This window comes from Bos mutus, chromosome 8 (genome assembly GCF_027580195.1).
Source record: "Bos mutus isolate GX-2022 chromosome 8, NWIPB_WYAK_1.1, whole genome shotgun sequence".
Lineage (NCBI taxonomy): Eukaryota > Metazoa > Chordata > Mammalia > Artiodactyla > Bovidae > Bos > Bos mutus.
Genome location: NC_091624.1, coordinates 46,700,253 through 46,726,921, shown reverse-complemented (window position 1 = coordinate 46,726,921; position 26,669 = coordinate 46,700,253). Strand labels below are relative to the sequence as shown.

At 47.1% G+C, this 26,669-nt stretch overlaps 1 protein-coding gene across 2 annotated transcripts in view; it reads right to left on the bottom strand.

Annotated features, from left to right (window-relative positions):
* Nucleotides 1-3,971: 3,971 nt before the first annotated feature.
* COL15A1 (collagen type XV alpha 1 chain) overlaps nt 3,972-26,669 on the bottom strand; it is a 103,324-nt gene continuing 80,626 nt past the window's right edge. For both annotated transcript variants that reach the window (XM_070375547.1, XM_070375546.1), the window contains 16 exons: nt 24,659-24,712; nt 24,505-24,564; nt 22,973-23,041; nt 22,816-22,857; nt 20,454-20,499; nt 18,603-18,683; nt 18,143-18,192; nt 17,929-18,039; nt 16,906-17,050; nt 13,048-13,112; nt 11,420-11,548; nt 11,213-11,272; nt 10,394-10,453; nt 7,793-7,978; nt 6,078-6,193; nt 3,972-5,076 (listed from right to left, as the gene is read on the bottom strand). In XM_070375547.1, the coding sequence (XP_070231648.1) occupies nt 4,863-5,076; nt 6,078-6,193; nt 7,793-7,978; nt 10,394-10,453; nt 11,213-11,272; nt 11,420-11,548; nt 13,048-13,112; nt 16,906-17,050; nt 17,929-18,039; nt 18,143-18,192; nt 18,603-18,683; nt 20,454-20,499; nt 22,816-22,857; nt 22,973-23,041; nt 24,505-24,564; nt 24,659-24,712 (1,488 nt within the window). In that variant the 3' untranslated portion in view covers nt 3,972-4,862. The remainder of the gene's footprint in view (nt 5,077-6,077; nt 6,194-7,792; nt 7,979-10,393; nt 10,454-11,212; nt 11,273-11,419; nt 11,549-13,047; nt 13,113-16,905; nt 17,051-17,928; nt 18,040-18,142; nt 18,193-18,602; nt 18,684-20,453; nt 20,500-22,815; nt 22,858-22,972; nt 23,042-24,504; nt 24,565-24,658; nt 24,713-26,669) is intronic.

The window sequence follows — 26,669 nt, the reverse complement described above, 5'->3', positions numbered from 1 at the left end:
GGAAGGGGAGGGGCATCTCCTCTATGAACATATCAGGTAACAGGGCATTCTGGGTCCTGCTTGGAACTAAGGGTGCTGGGCAGGCTTAGGCAGGGGAATAATCAGATTATCTCACAGTCATTATGGCACATGCTCCTGTCAATCTGAAGGAATCCAGCCCCAGTGCCAGGGCGGAACTGTGGAGCCCCTACTGGGACAGATGATAATAATTTAGTTGTAGACTCAGGGGAGAATGAGCAGAGGGGCAGGGGAGCCAGGACACCCAGGGCTGGGGACAGTGAATATTCGTCAACAGGTAACAGCTGCACTAGTGTATACAGGTTGAGTCAGAGCCCTGGGCTTGAAGGCAGAGAAACCAGATTGGAAGACGCCACCCTGCAAGTCTAGAGAAAGGGCCCCCAGCTCATCTTGAGAGACATCCGGGGCAGGTCATAAGGACAGTCAGCACTTACTGGATTCTTATTCAGGGTCACAATCCCATTCCTAGGGCTTCCAACAACTTAACTCAATGGAGAGTTGTTTCATTTACTACCTCTATGTTACAGATGAAGAAACTGAGCTGCAGGGAAGTGTTGAGTGTAGGGTAGGATTTTCAGTAACTTGCCTATGATTACATGGCTGGTAGGTGGCAGAGCCCAAATTCAAACCCAGACAAAGGCCTGTCTACATTCAACTGCCCTGTAAGTTAGAGTACAGATGGAAGGTAAAGGGGGAAATCAGCCAATGGAGATCAAAGAGCTCTGAGGAGGTTCAGTGGTGTCTTGGTGACTCAGAAGCTCAAGGAATAACCAGAGAAGTACTCCTCCATCAATGGGTTAGGCAAGAATTGCACACATACACTTGGCAAGGTCTTTGAGGATTTGGAGGAAGAGAAGATACACATGGGATTTGAAACAATCTGTGGCAGAATGGGCTTGGTGGATTTGAAAAGTGGGGGCACCATTTATCTAGACAGTGAGTTAGTGGCTCAGTTAGGTCTGACTATTTGCAACCCCATGGACTGTAGCCCACCAGGCTCCTCTGTCCATGGGACTCTCCAGGGAAGAATACTGGAGTGGGTTGCCATGCCCTTTTCCAAGGGATCTTCCTGACCCAGGGATCGAATCCAGGTCTCCCACATTGCAACCAGATTCTTTACTGTTTGAACTACTGGGGAAGCCAAATTTATCTCAGCATCTCCAAATTTAAACATGGTTCTGGGTAAAAAAGCATTACTGAAAAATATCTCTGGATGGATAAATGAACAAACAAAAGTCCTGTTTGACCTTTCTCAAACATAAAACTGATCCCAAATCTCAGCTTCTTGTCTTCCAAAGGTGCTCCATCAGTAGCAGGATGAAGTCCACACACCGCACCCTAGAATTCAAGGCCAGTGTGCCATTGACCACCACATCCCCCGCCCTCAGCCCTTTCCTGTTGTTGGGTGTTGGGATCTGTCTCTTTCCCTCTTTGGTCTTCTTAACCTCCTGAGCCCTGTCTTCTGGTCACTGCAAACCCCCGTCACATTTTGGGTGGAGGAATAGTTTTTTCTGCACAACTCATCTTGGGTGGAGCTGCCAATTGCAATCATAGGCACACAACATGAGCGGGACTAAACAGAATTCTTTCTGGGAACTAATATAATTCCAGACAGGAGAGAGAGTCTTCTCTTTCCTCTGAGGCCACTCCCTGGGGTGCTGGGATAACGTAAGCCTTGAGCTGGGAGCAATCCCTGCCACATGAAGGAATCTTGTTCTCACCATAAGAAGGAAGCCACACACAGAGAAAAGGAAAAGCACAACAGACATATACACACAGAAGAAAAAATAGACGAAGTGACTACGTTGCTTGAGTCTCTTGGATTCCCCATCCTTCCTGGTTCCAAAAGCCAATACATTCCTTTTTGTTGGTTGTTCATTTTTTGGCTTATGCATTTCCTTCACTGATCAACATTCAGCTGTACTGGACTGCTGACACTCCCTGGGGGCCATGCCATCTCCTACTTGCCCTTCCTACAGGTTCAAGCAACACCGTCTGAGCCATCTAAGTTCAAGGGTGCAGGAAATCTGAACGACTCTTGTGATCCGTTCTCCTCATTCTCTCGGTTCTTCCGCAGGTACCGCCATGTGGCCACGTTCAGGTTGGCCAAGAGCTCGCCCTGCACCTCCCCCGCTGCACTCTGTCACCCATGCCTCCCATTCCTTGCCAGTCTCTTGGCTGCTATGTGCCTTCCAGAGTCTGCCTCCCCATGGGACCTGGTGTGGGTGGATATGGGACAGCTGTTTCTGTCCTTCTGTTTCTGAACAGAGGACTGTGGATGCTGTCAGCTTCGGACCTTGAGAGTCCACAATATGGGCTCAGAGCAAGTACCCCAAGACCTCTCACACTGAAATCCAACAACTGAGGAGTATCTTCCATGCTGTATTATGCCAGAGAATGCTAGCCTGCTCCCCAGACTTGAAGGACACTCAGGGGTAAAGTGAAGGCTGGAGACCTTTCAGTCTTTACTAGTGTGACAAGATCCAGGTGTTAAAAACGCCAGGTGTTCAGAGGAGGAAGCATGATAAAAGGTTGGCAGGTTCAGAGGAGCAGGGGATGTCACAGAGGAAGAGAATCTGCACTGGTTGTTGGCTAGAGGGCCGGGTTAGACCGACAGCAGCTAAGGCTTTCCCAAGATGAGACAGGGCATGGACAGCAGCCCCACACAGGGGTCTGTATGGCTCACATAAGTAATCATGAGGGCCTCAGGCTGGTGGCCTTTGGCAAGTGACAGGAGACCTGATGTTCAGTGAAGGGCCTTGAATGCTAGACCCAGGCTTTTGACTGTCATTCTGAGCCTAGCCAGGGCTGGGGTTCATTCAAGGCCTCTGCTGGGAGGACAGTTGGTCATACCCTCCTTCAGTACACAAAGAGGACTGAGGAGCCAGGGCATGAATGTTAACCTCCTTCTTGGGGTCAGCACACCCCGAGCCCACCCTGTTCCTTCTGTGGCCCAGGGCCTCGGTGGGCTCTGGCTAAAATGGATGGGATAGCACCTTCACTTCATGACCTCAGCCCCTCCCACTCCCCTCCTCCCTCAGTTCCTGTGCACGCCAGGCACCCCACCACCTGTCCCAGTCACTGTCCTCAACAGTCCACCTCTGGGTCTTTCCAACCTATATGTGTCTTCAGCCCATGACTCAGATTCTCACCACTCTTCCATGTAGGAAGCCCCTAAGTGGGGGTCCTGGGCTGTCTGCTTTTTTTTTTTTTGGTTCTCCACTTCCTTCCTACCTCAAGGACCATTAGGGTGGATTCACTTTGCTGAGTTTCTGGACCAGCCTGGCTGAATGGGAGGAAATATCCTGGCATGCTACTTGCCTGGCGATTCTGTTTCTCCTGCAGCATCAAGCCAAGAGCCAGAGAGTCACAGCCTAGGAGCTGAGAGGGAACAAAAAGGCAGCCTTGTGCAGTTGCTCCTTGAAATGATCCTGGGCACTGGAGTGAGATGGACCAGCCCCACCACTCAGCAGCCTTGTGACCTGGAACAAGTGACTTCCTGAGCCTCAACTTTTTAATTTTGTTTTCATTTGTAAAGCAGAGATATAAATACTTACCTTGCAGGTTATTGGGAAAGATAAATGAGACTTATGTAAGTCTGATATTTAGGAACTGAGAGCTGATATTACTTATTTGATCTCAACTTCCTTGAGAGAAAAAGGCAGATCTGCCTGAATCATGTGTTGAGATACAGTTGATCCTATTTGTCACACTGGGACTCTTCTGCATGCCCCATGCTGCCTTCGCTGAGTGGAAGACAACACACAGGAGAAGAAGAGGATGATGGGAAAATCTTCCTGTTTTCTGATCATCTCCTAAGGGGACACACAAGTGGCATGACTTGTGTGTCACATCACTTCCTTGCAGGGTTAGCAATCCTGCCCGGGGGCCGCTTCCACATCAGTGATGAGGAATAAAGGAACCGAGGGGAAAAAGTCAAACAGAAGAAAGCGCCTGGAAAAGATGTTTTTATGTTCACTTATCACATGGAAAAAAAAGAACCAAAGTATACAGCATGAAGATATATGTGTCTCAGAAAATTTATCCTCATGAACCTGTTTGTTCAAATGGAGTTATAATTCAAGAATTGCCAAATGGAAGTCATAAAATCAGGGTAGGGGTGGGGAAAAGGGCCACCAAGGGAAAGGAAGTAATTATGTGGTATTTCTTCTCTAGTTTCAGATCATTGGGAACTTAAACTTTTCCAGCAAGTCATTCACATAAACAGATGCCATACTGAAATATGATTGTGTAAAAATATAAAACTCCTAAAGTATGATGGCAATAATATTTTAGGAAGAAAACATTAAAGTCTGGTAATATCAGAAAATACAAATAGGATCATTTGGAGCAGTTCTGTCTATATAAACAGCAGTTGCAAACAATGGATGTATATTAAAGAACAAAGTGTTTGGTCTGCACATAACTTAGAAAGGGGTAACATTTCTAAACACTGACTTTGTAAGAAAACATGAAGGACATCTTATACTCAACAATGGTTAAAAGGAGGAAATCACTTTCTGAAGGATGCAGTGGGCAGAATGCCAAGGCCTTTGTTTTTAACCTGCTCTTTTTTTTAACTTGCTCTTAACCGTCTTGGGATGCGTTTACACTGCATGGGGTTTCCTGCAGAATCTAGCACCAATAGATGGATCAGATTTTGTCTTTGATCTGAGTCCTTTATGTCTTCAGTTTTGAGTATATTGAGGTATGTTTTCTTTGGTTGCTGTTGTGACGCATGTGTAATAAAAAACTAATATTTACAACGCTTAAACATTTTAGATTTCAGTGTCAACTCTTCACATAAAAAAATTGGAAAACTCTTAAGAAGCATGGGAAGGTTGTTACTTCCTCGCATCTGTCATGAAACTGTTTTCGATACACAGCACAATTAGCCTGTTAGCACAGCTGTATGCTTTCTGGTCCAGAATCTTCCCCGTGTTCAGCGGGGAGGCCAAGCCCATGACTGCCATGTCGGCGGTTCTCCACGCTTCACAGTACTGATCCACAAGACGGACTCCGTGGGTGCTGGAGCCATGCCAAATGACCTTCTGGGGCCTACAAAGGAAGTTTGTTGTGTTACTTTTTGAAATGACCCTTCTTTGTGGCATATCTTGGTGAGGAAATCAGCCTAAGTCTAGTGAGTTAAGTCAAACTCCTGAACTCTCCAGGGTCTGACCGCACATCACTTCTCTGCCTTTATCACTGTTTCAAACTTTTTGAACACACTACATCCTGACCATATCCAGTTTCTACATGCTCCGAAATTATACTCTCTACTTCTGTGAATTGGAAACTTTGATGAGTCCCCTTAAGCTGGAATGGCCTCACTTCCATTTTCAGCAATTCCTTGTCATCTTTCAAAGTCCATTAAATGGACTTACAGGAAGCCTTCCTTCTTCTCACTGCTAAGGAATGTTGACTATTTCCTCTGTGCTCCTACCATCTTATCTGTTTCTTCATTTTCCAATGACAATATCATGTCTAGAATGGTAGCTAGTCTGTGTCAGTCTTCCCACAGACTATAAGCTTTGCAAAGGGAGGAGTTGTGTAGGTTTATTACTGCACCTTCCAGGCCTGACATCAGGCCTGGCATACAGTAGACAATGAGGAAAGATTTACTGAGTTGTTGTATTCTTAAAAGCATACATAATTTTCAAAGAATTAGAACACAACTCACAGGAGAGGGTTAAAGAATCACCAACAACAGCATTACTTATCACTAATTAAGTGCCTACTGTATCCTAGATATTCTCACACTTACCTTTTTATTCTCATAGCATTATTATGGTATGGATATGATTATTCTGCCCATTTGACAAGTGAGGTAACTGAAGCTCAAATAGTGGAAGTGCCTTACCCAAGGTCCCATATAAAGTTACTGGACCCAGGTCTCCTAACTTCAAGGCCAGGCTCTCTCCAAGGCCTCTGGCTGCCTCACTGGGGTTTTATCCTGGCAACATCTCAGAGGAGTAGCTGATAAGGGCATCCCATTGTTAGACTGTTTCCTAAAGCTGTCTATCATATGATATACTTCAAAGGCTTCAACCTCTACTTACCAGGAAGGATCTGTCATTACATCTCGGCCATCAAAGGAATATATTGGAATGTGTGTATTGAACTGACCTCCGTGGCCAGAAAAAATTGAGTCCCAATTATTAAAAAGTACTTGGCCCTGTGGAGACAAAAATGCTACATTAGAATCATTATACAAACAGCTTACAAGTATTTATCCATTCTTCAAAGCTCGGAAGCCCCCAACTCTACTCCTATATCCTGGACAGGGTGAGAACTTGGGAAATACTTTGGTTTGATTTTATAATCTATCCTTGGAACCCTTTCAGCTTTATGATCTTATTTCTTGAGGTAATTTCTTTTACTATATGTGCATAATGTCTCTTCCCCATCAAAAGTGTGTTTTAGGTCTTTATTTTATTATTGCTATTTTAAACATTGTATAATTACATGAAGGTGAAAGTGTTAGTCGCTCAGTTGTGTCCGACTCTTTGTGACCCCACAGTCAGTTCATGGAATTCTCCAGGCAAGAATACTGAAGCGGATTGCCATTCCCTTCTCCAGGGATCTTCCTGACTAGGGGATCAGACCTAGGTCTCCTGCATTGCAGGCAGATACTTTACCATCTGAACTACCAAGGAAGCCTTTATAATTATACACTGAGCTTCAAATTTGTGCTAATATACAAATGGGTGAGGCTTCCTTGGTGTCTTAGATGGTAAAGAATCTGCCTGCAATGTGGGAGACCTGGGTTCAGTCTCTGGGTTGGGCATGGCAACCCACTCCAGTATTCTTGTCTGCAGAATCCCCATGGACAGAGGAGCCTGATGGGCTACAGTCCATGGGGTCACAAAGAGTTGGACATGACTAAGCGACTAAGCACAGCACAAGTGGGTGATGTGGAGATGAATCTCTTACTCCTTTTCCTTCAGTTATTTATATTCTAAGAAAACAAACAATCTGAGTGGGTGAAATGGTAGAACAGACCCTTGAAAGAGGGAAAAGAAAGTGCTGCGTGTGGGGTCAGGACGAACTTGCCAGGCTCAAGCTTCCAGGTTGGAATACTGGGATCACAGGGACCAAAGGGTCTCAAAGAACCTTTAAGAACTGGTTAGGAATCAAGACCCAAGATATGTGTGAGCAGCAATGAGCTGCTCTTCTGTAGCCTTAATGGAGTAGGCTATTTCCATTGTGTAATTGAAGGATGCAGTGAGGCCCTGCCTTGCCAGTGAATAAGGGCACAGAAATACCTGAGGGTAGCAAACCAGGGTGCAGGACAGAGTGGTTCTGGTGCCACTCAGGCAGTTCTCTACAGAAGGCACCCTTGGGTGGAAACAAGAGCCCTGGACATGGGGATCAAAGAAACCAATTCCAGTTTATAGTTACTCTGAGTGAACTGTTTCTCCTTGTAAGCCTCGGTTTCCTAACAAACAGAAAAGAATAACTCCCATTTTTATTGGAAGTATCTATTAGAACAGATATGAAGTGCTTTATAAACAAACTGAAAAGCTGTACGAATGAAAGAGGTCATTACTATCCCTCCTTTTGCTCCAAGGATCACAAACCATCTAAGCAGGAAGGGCTATTGCAAATATAAGGGAACTGAGGCCCAAAGAGGGAAGGTAACCCACCCAAAGTCACACAACTAATCAGGGCCTCGAAATAGCACACTTCTGAAGGTGTTAGGAGTGGCAACTGCCTTTGGTCCCTGTGGAGAACAGTACATCCAGGAGGCAACGGGAACCATATTTAGTTTTACCTTGAGGTTCACTATTGGAAGGCTATATCTCTCTGCTTTCCTTACAACTGTGGAGAGATCTTGCAAATGTGAGGATAAGAATGCTCGGTAGGTGGACAACAGTCCTGCAGCCCTGGCCTGCTGGAAGCACTGGAAATCAGCTCGAATGTCCCCAGAAAACGGCGTGTTCAGAGCAACCAAGTGTAGCTGTAAAAAGTGAGAGAAAAGACAGTGCAGTTGGAGAATTGATAGCAAACTCTAACTCCCATAACCATCACACATTCCTAATAAGATCCCCGACTTGCTGCATTGGAAGGCACGCTGAGGTCACCTTATTCCACCTCTACCTGACACTGGATTCCCAGCCCAGGTGTGACCATCTCCAGTGAAGGACAGCCCAGGTCTCCCAAAGCAGTCTGGCTCAGCAGTCTGAACGACTCTAACTAGTAGACATTTCTTATAAAATGTACGAGAAAAACAAACTAAAGCACTTCAGAGATCTGAATTCAGCCTGCAGGCAGGCCATCTGTTGGAGACTTCTGGGTCTGCCCTTCATTGAGTTTCTAGGAGGTTTTTAAGCTGGCTTTGGTCCTAGATCTCAGAGGTGCATCAAATTATCTGCCTCCTGCCCTTTCTTCCACCTCCTGAGTAGGTCTGGGGCTGATCCTGGGGGACCAGAGGAAAAAGGCCTTGAAAGGAGAAGGTCGTGACATTTATTATGAAGACTATTGGGATAGACTCTTAGAAACCAGGGATCATACAATAATTCTAGCCTCACATTCCTGACACCTTGGTCAGTAGCCCAAATAAAAGCCATTCCATAATCTTCCTCCACACTTTCTCTCCCCAAACCCAGCCTTCTTTCCCAGCCCTTTCTGCTGTAGCCTCTGAATTACATTTCATAATCAAGGAGCAGTCATCCCCATCCTCAACCGCATGTCAGAAGTAACTTTTATCTCATTAGCACAGAGCTGGGGAAGCACAGAGCTGGTGCAGGACCTGGGCCCAAGTCTCCAGGAAAGAAAAATATCTTAAGCCCATCTTCCTCTTCTTATATGTCTGAACATCGTGGCACATGAAGGAAGAGGCCTTATGGTCTCATCACCCTCCAGCCACTGTGCCTCTGGGGACTACGCCCAAGGGCAGTCACAAGAGGCCTCAATAGAACGCGCTTTCCTGGGGGACACCCAGGAAAGGGGCAGTGGTGAGAGGGGGCTTCCCTGACACACCTCTGACCCCATCACGACCACTTCTTCCTCTCTAAGGAGATGCGGAAAAAGGCCTGGAACCATGGCTGCCTCTGAATGGTGGGTTTGGGGGCTTTTGTGTTCTCATGTTTCTGTATCTTTAACTGCTGGAACATTTCTATAATGAATAGCTATCATTTTTGTGACGACAATGACATTTCAACAATCAAATGATAAAATAGTTATTTTGTGGATAGTTATAGTTTTGTAAAATTATGATTATTTTCTTCTCCATTCTTTTTATTCATTGTCTAGACTTTCTAAAATGGATTACGTATTACTTCAGAATTTATAATACACTATTTGAAACCTTTTTGTAGCTACTGCCCTCATGCCTCCCCACATAGCTAAGCTTTCTGAAGGTTTATCTATACTTGCTTCTCTGCTTCCTCACCCCCCACCTACTCTGCCACCACCTAGAATCTTGTAGGCGTCCCTCCTTGCTATGGAAATGCTTTTCCCTAGTTTCTCAGTTTGAACAACACCTTTTAGCTCCTTCCATGGGCCTCCTGGCAGCATTCGGCACTGTTAGCTTCTACCTTGCTTGGCACTCTTTCCTCTCTGGCAATAGCTTCTTGGTTTCCTTTTCATCTTTCTCCAGTCAGTGCATTTTATTTTTGCTCCTCACAATCCAGTCTCTCCTCACCACATAGATTCTCTTTTAGGAATCCCTCCATCCCCAACACAACAGCCATGGCTTTACTGAAGACTCCCAAGTCTGCATTTCCAGACTAGACCCACTGCAGGGTTGCAGACTTTCCGATGCTGCTTCCTTCTGGGGGTCTCCACTCATGTATCCTACAGGTACTGCAGACTCACCATGCCCCACAGGATCTCCTGCTGGGCAGAGGGCAGCACTACAGGAAACGTGTTCCCAGTGCCCGCCAAGTTCATGCCTTGTGCTCTGAAGAGTGTCCCCACAATACTTGCTAAAGAGTCGCCTTAGGCCATTCAATTTCATTCTCTTGGCTGCTCTCGATTTGGCTGGGAGGGAGTCTGAGCCATGTGGACTGCCTCTCCCAAGACTCTGAATTGAGCCAGGTGGTACTGGACTCTGCAGCTGTAAGATCACATAGCGTTGGGGCCAGGATCAGTGCCATGGCAACCCTAAGCTGTGTGCAAGTTTTGCAGATGTAACCTATGTCTGTGTCCTGGGGTGGGGTAGAGAGGAGGCAGGAGGAAAGACCTTTGCAGAGGCTGGTCTGTAGAGATGGTGGAGCAGACTCAACAGGGACAAGAGTCCACAGGCCTTGTTGTGTTTCCTGTAATTGAGGTTCCGGCAATTATCTAAACAAACTGCATGCCAAGCACGGGGCCTGGCACATGGTAGACACACTTGCGGCATTTGTAGAGTAAACGCATGAATCGTACTTACTGCGGGTCTGCCGTAATTGACATTTGAAATAGACGTCAGTGAAAGTTGAGGCTGATGAGGCTGTTTGGTAAAAAAAGAAAACAAACAGTCCTGAACATACATTCACTCTGTTCTTTACCGTACATTAAGGCACAAGTGCACTGTTTCTTAAAAAGCTGTCTTAAACAGTTTGTCATGGTCTTTGGACCACACTTAACTGAAGAAATTTCATGCATGAACGAAAAATGATCCTCAGAAAGGGAGCAATATTCTCAAGACTTTTAGAAAGAGCACTGAACCAAAAAGCAGAATTCCCATGTTTTACAAACAACTCATTCACTTCATAGAGCAAGGCACCCCTTCAGAGCTTCAGTTTCCTCACGTGCAAAGTGGGAATGATAGTACCTACCTGAAAGGGTAGCTGTAAGGTTAAAACAGTGGACAATGCAAGTTGTTAATGTTCTAATCAGGTAAGGAAGTCTCAGCATCAAATATTAAAGGGTTCTTCTAGATTGCTTATGCCAACCATGTTTTCACAGATCAATAAACTGATGCCAAGAGAAGGGGAGTCCCTTGCCCAAGAGGATTCAGCTGTGACACGGGAATGGCAGGTCTCCAGCCTCTGGGTCCAGCTCCACCCCCCTCCCCGACCCGCCCCCCTGCCCTGCCGTCCAGTGTGAGAACGTTCTTTTGGCACTTGGTAATTTCTGGGCTTCTGCCAGATAGTGAGCCCTGCAGGGCTGGCTGTCCAGAGTCAGAGAGCTTGATACTGGATGCCAAGGGGATTCAGTCAGTGCTAATGAATGAAAGAGCTAGAAGTAAGGTGGGGAGAGGACTCACATTGCTGGAAAGTGCAGGGGGAGGAGGGCTGTCATCCGGAATGGGAATCAGTTCTCCCAGCTTTAAGGAAAAGAGGATGTTGAAAATGAAACATCAACTGGAAACTGTTTTTGCATTTTCAAATCAGAAAAATGGCATTTACAGGAGCAGACTGTGATTTTTAGAGGGTACTAGGAGGCAGTCTGTTAAAAGGAGTTTAAGAATTACCTGTAATTTTTTCCAACCATCTCTGACCCGAATGAAAAACTCGGTGCTGTCCTTCAAGTAGATGAATGTCCCTTCTATGACCAAATGTGCTTTCTGTAACATGTCATCCATGTTGCTAAATGTTGTAACCTGTTAGGTAGTTTTAAATACCAAACACCGCAGTTACCATTAGAGCGATGGCGCGATTTGAAAGCCCAGCCTCTTTGTAAAGTCAAATATGAGCCATCCCCTCACAGTCAATGAAAAGGTTATTGTGCCACAGAGAGATATATAACTTCATCAATAACCAAAGGACTTTCCTTTTGATCAAACAAAAACATTCATTACCTTGAAACATAAATCTCATTTACAATAAAAAAATTAAACAACGATACTGGATGCTTGGGGCTAGTGCACTGGGACGACCCAGAGGGATGGTATGGGGAAGGAGGAGGGAGGAGGGTTCAGGATGGGGAACACATGTATACCTGTGGCGGATTCATTTTGATATTTGGCAAAACTAATATAATTATGTAAAGTTTAAAAATAAAATTAAATTAAAAAAAATTAAACAAAGAAGATAATATCCTGTGAGTTTGAAGACATTTAAAAACTGTCAATAGACTTGGCTCTGCTGGGCACTGGTACTGGGAAAATCATGGGTGGGTTTTGCCGCTTCCATTCGCGTGAGTTGCACCATGGCACAGACATTGTTACATGTGTTACGTTAGCTCATGCTGCTCCTTACAGGGTTTCAAAAGTGTTTTCATTTGGATTCAGAAATATAAACAAGAGAGTGACTCTACCTAGGTCCTGAACCTTTTTTTTGCCTGGCTGAGTAGTTCCAATAATAAATACATAGAAGAAAATAGGGGTCTATAATTTCTCTGTCTAGACAATTGCCAAAGGTTAGAAAATCATGTTGGCCTCTCTAGGCACAGACATAAAAGCAGGAAAACTCTATCAAGAAATATCAAATCTCAGAGAAATATCAGAAAAGGAAACTCTTATTTTTCTCCTCAACTGAAAAAGATTATAAATACTTAATTTTTGCCTAGCTTTGAAGATAATGACTTTGTGCATTAAAATGACCCAGACATCCCCCAAAGGCACCAAATATCAAAATTTCACCAACTGCTGGACAGTTTTTCATCTGGCAGCCCAAATTTCCAGCTAAAATCTATCAAAGACCAATGTACATTGCTAGGACTCCTGACATCCTAATGAGGCATTTGTTCCTCTTTCTGTGCATCACAATAGTTTCCATGTGCCATACAGAGTCAGGCGATCAGGGTAACGAAGGTACAAGAGACCTTCTTCGGTAAAACGGAGAATGCGGCATTACCCAGGGGAAACGTGACCAGCGCAGGGGCTCCTGTAATGTTGTTTACACTCTTGTGCTTGTGGTTTTTGATGTAATACAATTGGCTCTTGTGGAACCTAAATCATAAATGATTTTGTCATCTGTATCTTTTTACTAAGTCATCCAAAGAGTATAATAAATATCCTGTTTGTGGAATTATACCAATTCTGTTGTCATGGAGGCCCAACTCCAACAGAGGTGTGCCAGCCCCTAAACACTGTAGCCACAGTTCTAAACAAACTCATCCAAAGCAGAAGGATGAAGACTCCCTGATGATAATACTGACCAGGTTCCTGGATCCGGGAAGCCCTGGTTGTCCTGGAGGGCCAGGTGGGCCTGGAAGGGCCACAGCTAAGATAAAACAGGAAAGAGAAGTTACAGAAAAGCACACTGTGCAAAATGCCTCTGATGTTAGCCGATTACTGAGAGTGTTCACCACCTTACTCACAACGTTCGCAGCTGCAAACGCTGCACCTTGTAAGCGAATCTTAGGAGCTCTGTGCCCAGCTTATGACTCAGCCGCATTTGGCTGGCTTAGGGGAGGGCTGAGATTCTTAACTGTAGCCCTGAGTGAAGTCATGCCTAAGACTTTCCAGTTTTGTAAGTGAATACGTTTCTTTTGTTTCTGCTGTTTGTATAAGTCAGTCTGAGTTGAGTTTTCTGTCACTTGCATCCCCAAATGTCCTGATTCATACAACTTACTTGTCCCAAGAAACAAACAGGTAATTACTGAACAGAGGAAGAAGACTCAGAAAAAAGAGAAGGTGCCAAGCTACAGGAGGGCAGGGTAGGGCAGTGCCAGGGCCCTTGCCTTCCAGCCAGAAGACTGAAGACCCTGGTTTGTTGATTCTCAGCTGTGTGAGCTTAGGGAAGTAACAAGCTCTCTGAATCTCAGCTTCATCAGTAAAATATAAACAGATATTTCTTCACTAGCCTATGTTGAGAACTGAGAAAAATAGAAACTAGGAATGTGCTTTGCAAACTGTATAGTATCCAACCAGAGAGTCTTAGCTTTTGAAAAGTCAAAGTGCCCTTAAAAACCAGATCAAGGCGCTCTCCCCCAGGATAGAGATACACACACACACACACACACACACACACACACACACTTTTCTACTTAGAATGTTAGTGGGATGATAGCTCTCTGAGGCACATCCTTGAAATTCCTAGGAGTTTATGGTTCCCAAATGAACAGCCCTTACTTTAGGCAAACACAAATATCATTACAGCTATTTTGTTGTTCTCCTTCTATCTTTCTAACCTCCTGTCTCCCCTCAAAATCTGCAAAACTCTTGGCAGGGTTAAGGATATTTGTAAAAGTCCCAGTAAAACTTGGGGCTTCCCAGGTGGCGCTAGTGGTAAAGAACCCGCTTGCCAATGCAGGAGAAGTAAGAGATGCAGGTTCAGTTCATCCCTGGGTCGGGAAGATCCCTTGGAGGAGGGCATGGCAATCCACTCCAGTATTCTTGCCTGGAGAATCCCCATGGACAGGGGAGTCTGGGGGTTACAGTCCATGGGGCTGCAAAGTCAGACACAACTGAAGCGACTTAATACAGCACAGGAAAACTACTGCGTGAGATTTTTCAGGTTGTGCATGGAAGCCTGCAGTTCTGACACAGGACCTGAACGTTCACACACAGGTGGTGAATGTCTCCAGTGGAAAGAGGGCCTGAGGACTTGGGTTTGGACCCCAGCCATGCCTCTTCCTAGCATTTGTGACCTTGAGTTAGTCTCCTAACCTGTCTGAGCTTTGGTGCCTTCATCCATAAGATGAGTTTTATAATCCTATCCATTTCATCTTCCTCCTGGGGTTGCTGTGAAGATGAAATGGGATAATGGATATGGGAGGGTTTTGTAAACTATGAACTGTCATGTATTGTGTGAAAGGTAATTCTTTCCAATGCAGCAAGGAGTCCCGGGGCCCTAGTTTAGGGCTACTGTGGACAACAGAGTCTCTGCTTCCTGTACTCACTCTGCAATGTCCCTTCGCCTTTTGCAATTCCCTTCTATCCCTCAAGGTTTTGTGGGCACCTATGGGACCAGCATCCCTACCTGCTCCTGAGAGCTTCCCCTTCACCTCTATGACCATTCAGGTCCAGAAGCAGCTGCCACGTTCTCACGTGAGCCCACCTCCTGGCCCCGGGTGACTGCTCCAAGGTTGGGCATCTGGCCCAGGACAGGTCAGTCAGAATCTGTCCCCAGAACATCCCTATGCCAAGACTTTTCAAATGAAAACTGAGAAAGAAGGCCAAGATTTGTAGATGACAGTGGAAGCTGTAGGTTGTTGGTATTTCCCACTCGCAGAGGATGTGGTCTGTGGTGAAGAAGCACGAAGCTGCACTCAGAGAGAAGCCTAGCAACAGACGGAGAATCCTCACAGGGACTGAATCCCTGGTTCTGGCTGTATCTGAAGTCTCACTGCATGCCTGCCCCCGCCCCCCTCAAACTGTTCACCCCTCCTTCACATGCAGTAAGCTTCCCTGTTACTTGAACTAGTTTGAGTTCCATTTCTGTCGCTTGCCCCAGAGTCACTTCCTGTGTAAAGTTCTCCCAGATGCCCCAGACATTGTAGGCCTCTTCCCAGGTGTGCTTCCGCCACACCTGGCTCATGTCAACAAACAACAAAAAATGAGGTATTTATGCTATTACTGCCACTACTGTTATTTTCCACCATGGCCACAGTGGAAAGAATGTAGGCTTCAGAGTTACTCTGACCTGGGTCCTGATCTGGGTCCTAATCTGGTGCCACTTATTGGCTATGTGACCTCAGAAAGGTTCCTAAACATCTCTGGGCCTCACTTTCCTCATCTATAAAATGGGGATGCTAATACTTTCCTTGAAAGGCTTTGTAGGAACCCACAAAATATTGTAGGAGAGTGACTAGCAGATGGCCTGGCACTTGGTAAGTATTCAATAAATGGAGATTTTCTTCTATTTCACACATTTTTCATTTGAGGAAGTGAAGTACCAAGGGGTAAAAAAATTTTTTACATAGAGGGTTAGAATCAATGCTGGTCCTCAAGTCCCTTAAGGCCCAGGCATTGACAAAGCAGCCAAGAATTTCACACACACACACGAAAAGATGTCCAACATTATCAGTCTTTAGGGAAATGCAACCAAAACCACGATGAGATATTATTTCACAAGAATGAATGATGGCTAGAATAAAAAAGATATAATAATAACAAATGATGATGACAACAAAAGGAAATTATAACCTTTGTACACTGCTAGTGGGAATGCAAAATGTTATAGTCACTTTAGAAAACAGTCTGGCAGTTCCTCCAAGGTTAAATATAGAGTAATCACATATATTGGGGGTTCCCTAGTGGCTCAGACGGTAAAGCGTCTGCCCACAATGTGGGACGCCCGGGTTCGATCCCTGAGTCAGGAAGGAAGATCCCCTGGAGAAGGAAATGGCAACCGACTCCAGTACTCTTGCTTAGAAAATTCCATGGATGGAAGAGCCTGGTGGGCTACAGTCCATAGGGTCGCGAAGAGTCGGACACGACTGAACGACTTCACCTTCACCTTCCATCACATAGATGACACAGCAGTTTTACTCCTAGGTATAAACTCAAGAGAACTGAAGACATATGTTCACACAAAAACCTGTATATAAATGTTCACTGCAGCACTACACAAAATAGCCAAAACAGTGGAAACAACTCAAATGTCCATCACCTGATGAATGAATAAACGAAATGATACATGCAACACACGGGGGAACTCTGGAAACATTGCGGTAAGTGAAAGAAGCCGAGGGCCACACCCTGTGTGATTCCACTGCCATGAACTGTCTAGAATAGGCAAATCCATAGAGACAGAAAGTAGATTAGAGGTTTCCAAGATCAGGGAAAGATCAAGGTTTGGAAAGAGGAGTGACTACTAATTGGTACAGGACTTCCATCCGAGGTGATGAAAATGTCCTGGAGTTAGGGAGAGGCGAAGGCTGCACAACCTTGTGAATACATAAAAAACCATTCAGCTGTCCACTTCAGTGAGTGAATTCTTTGGCATGCAGATGACATCTCAGTTTAAAACAAAAGAAAAGAAAGAAGGCTCAATCCAAGGCTCAACACAGCCTCTGTCAGACAGTGTGGCTCCGACGTGCCACCCAGAAGTGGTGACTCACGGTACTGACCTGCTCCTAGGATAGCTGGAGGTCCTGGTGGTCCCGGGGGTCCTGGTGGCCCAGGGGAACCAGGTCTCCCAAAGCCAGGTGGCCCAGGCAGGCCAGGAGCACCTGGGGGTCCCTGGGCCCCGACAACGGCCTCCCCTTTCTGGCCCTGTCAGGTGCATGGTAACAGAAGAGAGAAAGCACCATCAGTCACTAGAAGTCTGGTCTTTTTGTCAGGACATTGGTAAGAAGTCAGTAAACTCCGCTATTGTTATCTTTGTCCTCAACCCTGAGCACAAGCTAGGTGGTGGAAGACTTAAAGAGCAGTGGCCTAGCTGTCATGTTGAATGACAGGAGAGAAGCCCAGGAAGCCCTGGACTTACAAGGTCCACTGGAGTTCATCTAGTTCAGCCTTGGCATCTCACAGATGGGGAAACAGAGGCCCAGAGAAAGGTTGGGCTTGGCCAAGGTTTCAGAGCAAATTGGCAGCAGAGCTTGGAGGAGAATCCTGGCCTCCCGGCTTGCTTTGTCTTGCTCATGGCGAGTTCCAGGCCCCCTGAGGGTCAATGATCTCGTCATAATCTCACTGGAGACGTAAACTGAATTTCTTTCTTGTGACCTGGAGAAGCTTCTCATCCTAAGAAGACCAAGCTGACTCAGGGGCTTCTTGTTTGATGAAATTCCAGAAGAATCAAATAGCCACTCCAAAAATATCTTCCTCACCTTTGCTTCTGCGTCTATTATCTGATGTGTCTACCATTAACAACTCTTTGCATTGAGTGAAGTTTCCACCACTGGTGTGCATAAGGCAATGCAGTGGGTGACATGGAAGCTACCTGCATGCACATGGCCTTGGCCAGCTCCCTTTCCTCCGTGGCCTCAGTCAGGCTCCCTACCAGTTAGCAAGTATCGGGGAAAGAGGCTGACACCCAAGGCCTGCCTCTAGCCTGTGACTGGCTCTTGCTTCCCAGCTGCCTAGTCACACTGGGAAGCTTCAGGAACTCCAGGATTCACTGAGGAAAGGGACTCGGAGGGGTCACTACTCACCACCAGACCTGGACTTCCTGGCAGGCCCGGTGGCCCTGACACAGAGAAGCCAGAGAAGCCACTGTTAGAGTCTCCTTTTTCTCCTTTGATTCCCCTGTCTCCATTCTCCCCCTGGAAGATCATTCAGAGAACATTCAGAAAGAGTCAGATGAGCCAGTCTCTGACATAAGCCTGAGAACTTGGAAACACAGGCCAAAGTCTCAGAAAAGCTCACCTTCAAGCTGTTCAGAAAGTGCCTCAGGTAAGCTGGATCCACAGGAGGGCCTGAAAAAGAAATGCTTTCTAAAATTTGCAATCAGTCTCAGAAATTCAAATACCAAAGCATCTAGGAACATGATAAGTGCCTAGCCAAAATGACCTCATATTGGTTTAGCTGGTAGAGGGGACACAGCTTGGAAATGAGCCCCAGTCCAGAATCTGTGATCCTGTGAGATCCTAGGCTCTTCCCTGGTCCTCTCTGGGGCTCGATCTGCATATGAAGCTAGAATGATGGCAACTTCTGGTTTCTCCTGACAATGTTCCATCTTGAACACGCATCACCCATGACTGGGTCTTTCTGGAATTTCATGGAGCTTGCAGGCTGGGTGGTAATGTAATTAGCCTCACTTACTGGCTCTGTTGGCTTTCTCGAGAACAAAAATAAAGGGCAATATACAGAACAAGAGTTGAGATACCTGGTGGTCCCTGGGGTCCCTGGTCGCCTTTTTCTCCTTTTGAGCCGGGAAGGCCCCAGGATCCTTTTTCTCCTTTAACACCTGCCACCAAATACACACGTGTTTTTAAAAAAATAAGATAGTGGAAAAACACCTTCATCCTACATAAGACATTTTTGAGAAGGTTTTGAAGTGGAGCCTCTTAAGTCCAATCAACAAACAAAAGCTTATTGAGGGTATAAAATCTTTTGCTGTAGGATGGAGAGGCAGAGGTAGATGCAGTAGACACAATTCCTGAACTTGGGAAGCTCTCAGGGAGACAGACACAGTCAGGGTAGCACCAGGCAGGATGGAATAAGTACATCATCAAGCCAGCAGTGCATCATGGGAGTACAGCAGAGGCTACAGTGAGCTCCCTTGGATGGCCTCATGCACGTGGACTGAGACTCAACACCAAGTCAAGCACTCAGTCTCATATCACCTAAGCCTGGGCAGCACAGCGGTGTAAGGGGAAGGGAAGAATGCCCCAGGAGGGCCGCAGAGGACAGTTAGGGTGATCAGTATTCCATTCACAGTTGGAAGGATGCCAACAGTGCTGTATCCTACTTCCCAGAGGACTTGTGAGAAGCACTGTTTCTGCAGAATCAGCCTTAGAGCCCTCCCTTCTCCCCCAGCTCTTTATCTTGAAGATGGGCTCAGAGGGAGCCTCCTGGGAGTAGAGTTTGGAAAAGGAGGCAGTGCCCTTTCCCCACCTGGATAAGTGGGTGGACACTAGAGCTCTGAACTCCTGGTTCCTGAGAGAGACTAAGCAATGTGTAGCCACACACAGGGGATCTGACAAAAACAAATCCAGCTCCACCTGCTCCTCCCCAAGGTCACCTTGGCACCAGAGGAAGGGATTACCTTGAATTGGATCTGAACAAGAAGTCTGAGAACATCCTGGATTTTGTAACCAAAAGTGACCAAAAACCCGTGACACTAGATACCATCAGGGAGACCACCACCTGGCAGGCCAGGGGTGACAGAGCTGAGCCAGAGATCAGTATTAGGGGGAAAAAATGGGCCTTTCCCTGTTTAAACTGCAAGTGTCCAGACTTCTCAATCAAAACAGGCACACACGGTGTGACATTGTGTGGGGACAGAGGACCAGAGTCACTGCTCACCTGCGGCTCCCGTCTCCTAGCCTATTTCCTGTCTGATGAGTGGTAGATAAGCTCCCACCAGCCGCAAACATGCTGAAGTTTACAAATCCCTCAGAGCCAGTGTGTCTCACAACGCACTGTGTGTGTATACACCTCAGAGGGAGCTTATGAAACGAAGCTTCTGACCCAGCAGGTCTGTGATGAGGCCCAAGGGTCTACATTCCTAACAAGCTCCAGGACTGCTGATGCTGCTGGTCCAGGAACGCTCTCAGGCAAAGGCCTTCTGAGCTGCAGGACCTCCCTGCCTTAGCTCTTGGTATACTGCACTGTAATGACTTTTTAAATGGTTTCGCCCAGCAGAGTCTAAGGGCCTGGGTGGCAAGAAGAGCATGGGGTCCATCTGTCTCAGCCCAGTGAATGGGACGGCACCAGGCGAGGAGAAGCTATCAGTGGACGCATTACGAACAAACTAACACACGGATGGAAAAATGGAGTGCTGGCTCCTAGCTAGGAGGCCCAGACAAGATGCATAAAATAGGCAGCTGGGTGACACAAGCAAACAGAGGTGCCCTTGGCTCAGCCTTGGTTCAGCTCCCCTCCCACAATGCAGTCAGACTTTTCAGAGCACCTAGTTTACGCCCAGAATTGGGCAAACAGAAACCACCTCTGCAGAGATAGGAGGGTCAGGAAACATCCCAGAGAAACATAAGGTGAAGACGGGAGTGTGTACCATGAAAAGTGATGAGTTCTGAATTCCCAGAATACGTGGTACCAACCTAGAGAGAGAGAGAAAGCCAAGGTCATACACTGTAAACCCTGTTCTGGTTTTTGTATGCGCAGGGAGCTAGTCCCCTGTCCCAGGGGCAAGGGGCAAGGTCATGGAGTTAGGCCTGCCCTGGATATTGGAGCCCCCAAAAGCCCTGAGCTCCATAGGGCCCCTCAATGCAAAGCATCTCAGGTCTTCAATTAGCAGGTGTAGGGGTTGGGGGTGCATCATGTAGCTGAGCCAGGGTGAAATCTATGGGCTGAACAACTCTGCAAAGGGAAAGATAAGTCATAGCAATGTTGGTCTGGCCAACCATGAGCATTCCTGGCCTCCTTTCTGATCAGTTAGGACTGACTCATATGAGAGGTCAAGCGATGGTAAGTGATGTACTCAAGTCATGAACCTGGGTCAGCCGTTAGCTTTGCTACCATGTGTAATCAAAGATGAGCACCCAGAACAGGAGTTGATGGTGGTTATAATTAATAAAGAGGAGTTATCATTAGATTAGGGTGCTATTCTGGACTTCCCATTAAGTGCCATGGGTCTGGGGTCCAAGCTGTTCAAGATAATATTCACAGTTCATCCCCAGTTTCCTGCATTTTTTTCCCTCTTTTTTAATAACAGAGCTATCTGCCACCCTCCTTTTATAAGTCCAGCTTTTTCCCAGTTAATATGTGAATCAAAATGATCCCTCTGATCCCAGATCCTCCCATACTTTTGGGTGGAGGGTCACAAGCTGCTCAGGTGTCACCAACAGAAGATGTGGGAAAGGGACAGTAATCTTCCAGGAAAAACATTTCTAAGTTAAAGACAAAGGCAGCAGTGCCAAGCAGGTATCTTATAGCTGTGCTGATAAAGTTCCTCCACTCCAGGGGTGAGCTGTTAATTGTTATGGTATTAGAAAGGGGATGAAATGAGAAGAAGCCCATGAAACGCTGGATGTGAGAGGAAGCATTTCTTATTCAACTGTCCACTTTGAGAGCTGGTCAAGAAACATCCACACTCAAGCCTGCATGGTGTCTAGCCAGGCAACATGAAATCAAAATCAAATGCTCTTAGCTCATCTCTGGCTTTTTTAAAGTAACATCATGACCCCCAATGGCCATGGTCACTGCAAAGGATCCTAGCATAGGTCACAGTAATTGCAGTAGCATTATACAATACTCGTGAGTTTTCCAAGTTCTGTCCCATGGTCAGTCCATTTGAAGCCTGTTTGTTGGGAGGGGCTTTGGGCACCAACTCAGAGAGAGATCTGGCCTCGCTAGGCTATGATTCCTTGTCTATGGTGGGAGGCAGCCATCTCTCAGGTCACCCTACGTAGGTAGGTCCCTATACAGGTGGGTCCCATCCTCTGTTTTCAAGACCAGAGTTTCCAGGTCCTGGGTTGCAGAATTGATTGTTTCAAAGTTTAGATGTGGACAGATGTCTGGGCAAACACTCAGTCAAACTGTGTCATTTTAAAGCCCTTGACCCAAGTCTCATCACCACCCCTACAGACATCAATTAAGAACCCGCTTCAAAGAACCCTTCTAAATTGTAATTTGCAGGCTCCCAAGAACAGAGCTCACGCCTGTCTAGTTCACCACTGCAGTTCTAGGGCCTCACATGTACTTGGCATTCGTAAATCTTTGATAAATACTTGCTGAGTGAATGATTATGTTCAGTGACTAATGCCTGTGCATGGGGAGAGGCTAACCCCCCTGCGTTTCCCCACAAAAACTAGACCCTCCTCACATGGGTGAGGCCTCAGGGACAGTGCACTGACCAGTGGGGTGAACAGGCATGTGCCTGACCCCTTGGGGTACCAAGGGGTGCCAGGGGACCTGAGCGATGGCCCAGCTGTGTCCTTCCTGTGACCTTAGACAAGTTGGTGAGCTTGTCTGAGTCACAGATTGTTTTGTCATTACAAAGGGGGAGAGGAAGTCCCTCCTCTCAGCGTTGTGTACTGTGCAGAAACGTGACAGTTAAGAAAGGATAGTTATAGATTTTAGCCTGTAGCTCCCAATGTGAAGATCACTAGTCAGAATTGCCTCTTTATTCTCCTCTGTGTTTTAAAGTATCTATTTCTCCCTTTTTTATACTGCTCCAAGCACAAAGCTAACGTGTCTACATGAAGATAACAAAAGACACTGCTTTTTGATCGCAAAGAAACATTGTCCACATGTGTGCCCTTAGAAGCCCTAATACGATTCAGAGCCACCTACTCACTTGACATCAGAGAGAACACTGACGGAGTGGCCCAAAACAAAACCTAAAAACTTATCGTCTCTGAGTTGCTTTCTATGCTAAAGCCTGCTCTTTAAGGCCATTACTGTTTTCTACTTACTGGCGTTTTGCAGTGTGGCCGGACTGGAACTGGGAAGACAGCCTGTTGGAAATGAGAATGAGAGAAGGGATTGAGGACACCTGACTCCAGCTCAGGCCAGTAGGGGACCATTTCCCGCTTTCCCAGGAAGTCTCTCTCCCTTCCCACCCCAACTTACTCCTTTGATGTTAATCACAGCTCCCGGTGGTCCTGGGGGGCCTGGAGGGCCAGGTAGGCCAGGTGGACCCTGAAGGGGGGCAAGAAAGGCCATTACTGAGTTCGGCTTGTTGTAAGCACAGAGGCAGCTGCAGGGTACTTCTGCAGGGTTTGGAGACGAGGAAAGGAGGGTCTTCTAAAGTCGACTAACTCCTCCCACGGGTGGGCCACCCTCTTCCAGAAGCATGTCTACCTCTGTGTCCTCACTGGATCTTCACAACAGCAGAGCAAGTATCACTGCTGGTTTACAATTGGAGGTAACAAGGGCCAGAAAGGGGAACTGACCTGCTAAAGGCCACGCAGCAATTCACAGAAGAATGGAGACTGGAAGCCAGATTCTGACCCCCAGAGTAGTGCTCAGCGGATACAGAGCCCACCACCTCTACCCACGTATCCCTCATATGGAGGGAGTGGTGGGGTGGGACCTTGCTGGGATACGGTGCCTGAAAGGACCCCTCATAAATGTAACGATAAACACCAACTCCTGTTAGATGGCAGAGTCCATGGCAGAGCCAGGTCAGCCTGGCAGTGACACCATGCGATATTTTCTCTGCTGATCCTGAAGCCCAAGCTGCACCTGAAGCAGACGTGGGGGAGGGCGAGGCTCTGACCGCAGGTGAGAGGCGCCCAGCCCATGTGGAGGCTCCACGTGATCACTAGACTGGCTGCTATACCTGCAGCCCCAAGGGCTTGGTGAGTGAGTCAATGCCCAGTGATTCAACACCACCTCATTTCTGCAATTCTGGGCATGCAGAATTGGAGACCAATTGGAGACCTCCTGGAGACCAGGAGGTGCAGACAGAATCAACAACATACTTCAAGCTGCACTTGCATGTAGCAAATGGGGGGCCTCCCACGGTGCCTAACTAACTAACTAAAGGTGACTAACTAACTAAAGGCCCTGGTTTCCTTTTGTGTAAAACAAGGACTCCGCACAGTGTCTCTCAGGAGAGCTACTATCAAGACTGAGATCTTGTCCTCAAAAGCACCAATAAACACTGGCTTCCTTCTTGCAGATGCGGGACACTGCGGATGTTCCAGGGTCTGCCATCTGGTGAGGCTCTGCGTACGCAGCTGATTGAGCTTCTATGTTCTCTCAAGAATGCTCACCAGCCCCACCCCATCTACACCAGTGACCTGTGAAACCCCCAGGAATGTGTAATCCAAGAAAAACATGATATAACCCGAGTCAGAAGACCTGGGATTTGAAACCAGACTTCTTGAGGATTCCCAGATCGTGTTCTCCCACCCTTCTCTGGGTCTGGATGCGGAAGCTTATGCTCCACTAAGGTGGATTTGGTGCAGGACCTCCTGAGAATGAGCCTGAGGACAGGGCTGGGCTGCGGATCTTTGGAAGTGGCAGCAGAGGAAGAAGAACACTCCTGAGCATTCTGTCTGCTCACTTGGACCTGGCACCCGACCAATCCTCCTCCTGACACTGGCCCTGGGGCCGCGTTCCTGGGTGTGGGGCTGGGCCTCTGGTGTGGCACTCACCGGAATCATGACCCCTCGATCTCCTTTGGCACCTTTGAGGCCATTCAGTCCTGGGCGACCCTGAAACCCATGAGAGAGGCCTTAGTAAACCCACAGGCTAGCCTGGCCCACATGTCCTTCTTCCACGGGCAGTCTGAGGAACTCAGATACCTACAGGTCGCCCAGGGAGGCCAAATTCTCCTTTGTGTCCTGGTGGTCCTTTGGGTCCCTGGAGGCAAAGTAAACGCCAGATTAGAAAGAGAAAAATAGTGTATGATGTCACTTATATGTGGAATCTAAAAAAGCTAAAATAGTAAAAAACAGTGTGTAAAGGTGGTTTTGGGGCAGGAGGGCGGGGGAGTAGGAGAGGTCTGGCTTAAGGTTCAAACTTGCAACTAGTACAGCGAGGTCCTGGAGAGCTAACAATGCACAGTACAGGGAATACCACACTGTATTATAATCCTCAGACTTGCTAAGAGTCTACATCTTTATTCCAGCCGCAAAGAGAAATGATAATTATGTGATGTGAGAGAGCAGCTGTCTCTACAATGGCGATCATACTACAATATATAAATGTATCAAATCACCATGCACACCTTAAATGTACACAGTGCTGTATGTCACATATGTTTCAATTAAAAAAGAAACAAAGGAACAGAAACTAAAAGGCCAGGGAGATGGGAGGTGTCCAGCCTACCTCTGTGGGCAGTGGTAACAATGAACCACTGCTAGGAGGATGGGGGACAAGAACCTACGAGGCATCCACCTGCCTGGCTCCTTGGCTGCTGGTCTCTCTGAGTTCAGCTGGACCCACTTGCTCCATCCCTCCTACAGGCTCTGCCCCATCACATACACAGGACCCAACCCTCTCAGCCAGTCAGGAATAACAAGGAAACAAGAGGTCAGGAGCCCCAGGCCTCAACTCCCAAGGAGCTGTGTGCTGGGCCAGCTCAGAACGTGGACCTTTGCCTTCAGTCTTAAGTTCCAGGGCTCTCCATATCCCCTGCTGGAATAATGCAGCCCAGACCCACTCCTCACGTCAGCCCAGTCCAATAATCTGCTCCAGGATTTGGTTCCTGCCTTGCTCCCACATGTCCCTAAGGACCAGAGTCTTGGCCTGGCATCCCAGTTCTCCAGATGAGCGCCGCCCATGGACTCCATTCCAGTGCTGGCTTTCTGTGTCCCCTTGCTCCCAGAGACACTGCTCCACCCTCCTGCAGGAGCCTTCATGCCTTCCAGTGCCTGGGATGCATACAATGCATGATCTCCTCCTAGAACAAGCTCTATGTCCAGTGGACACCTCTTTTTTTTGAAGCTGGGTCTGTCCTGTCTTCCAGGGGAATGACTGGTTTAACCCTGGGACCTATCAAGCCACTTCTTTCTGCTCTAATAACATGTTCATCCATGCCCTAAAAAAATGGCAAACAGACTGTGTTGAGACAGGCTATGTATGCAAAGTACTCAGATGTGTACAACTCTTTGTGACCCTATGGACTGTAGCCCACCATGTTCCTCTGTCCATGGGATTCTCTAGGCAAGAATACTGGACTGGGTTGCCATGCCCACTCCAGAGGATCTTCCTGACCCAAGGATGGAATGCAAGTCTCCTATGTCTCCTGCATTGGCAGGTGGGTTCTTTATCACTAGCACCATTTGGGAAGCCCTGCTGCTGCTGCTGCTAAGTCGCTTCAGTCGTGTCCGACTCTGTGCGACCCCATAGACGGCAGCCTACCAGGCTCCCCGTCCCTGGGATTCTCCAGGCAAGAACACTGGAGTGGGTTGCCATTTCCTTCTCCAGTGCATGAAAGTGAAAAGTGAAAGTGAAGTCGCTCAGCCGTGTCCGACTCTTAGCGACCCCATGGACTGCAGCCCACCAGGCTCCTCCATCCATGGGATTTTCCAGGCAAGAGTACTGGAGTGGGGTGCCATCACCTTCTCCGTTGGGAAGCCCTAGTAAGTGGTTAACCAGTGGTTAACACAAAACTCTCCCAGTCTGCCCTAGCCTGCAGCTAGGACCAAGGATGCCTCTCCAGGGCATCCATTCTGCCTGACTTAAGGGACCAAACTTCCAGATAATCAAGCTGGATTTAGAAAAGGCAGAGGAACCAGAGATCAAATTGCCAACATCCACTGGATCATCGAAAAAGCAAGAGAGTTCCAGAAAAACATCTTCTGCTTTATTGACT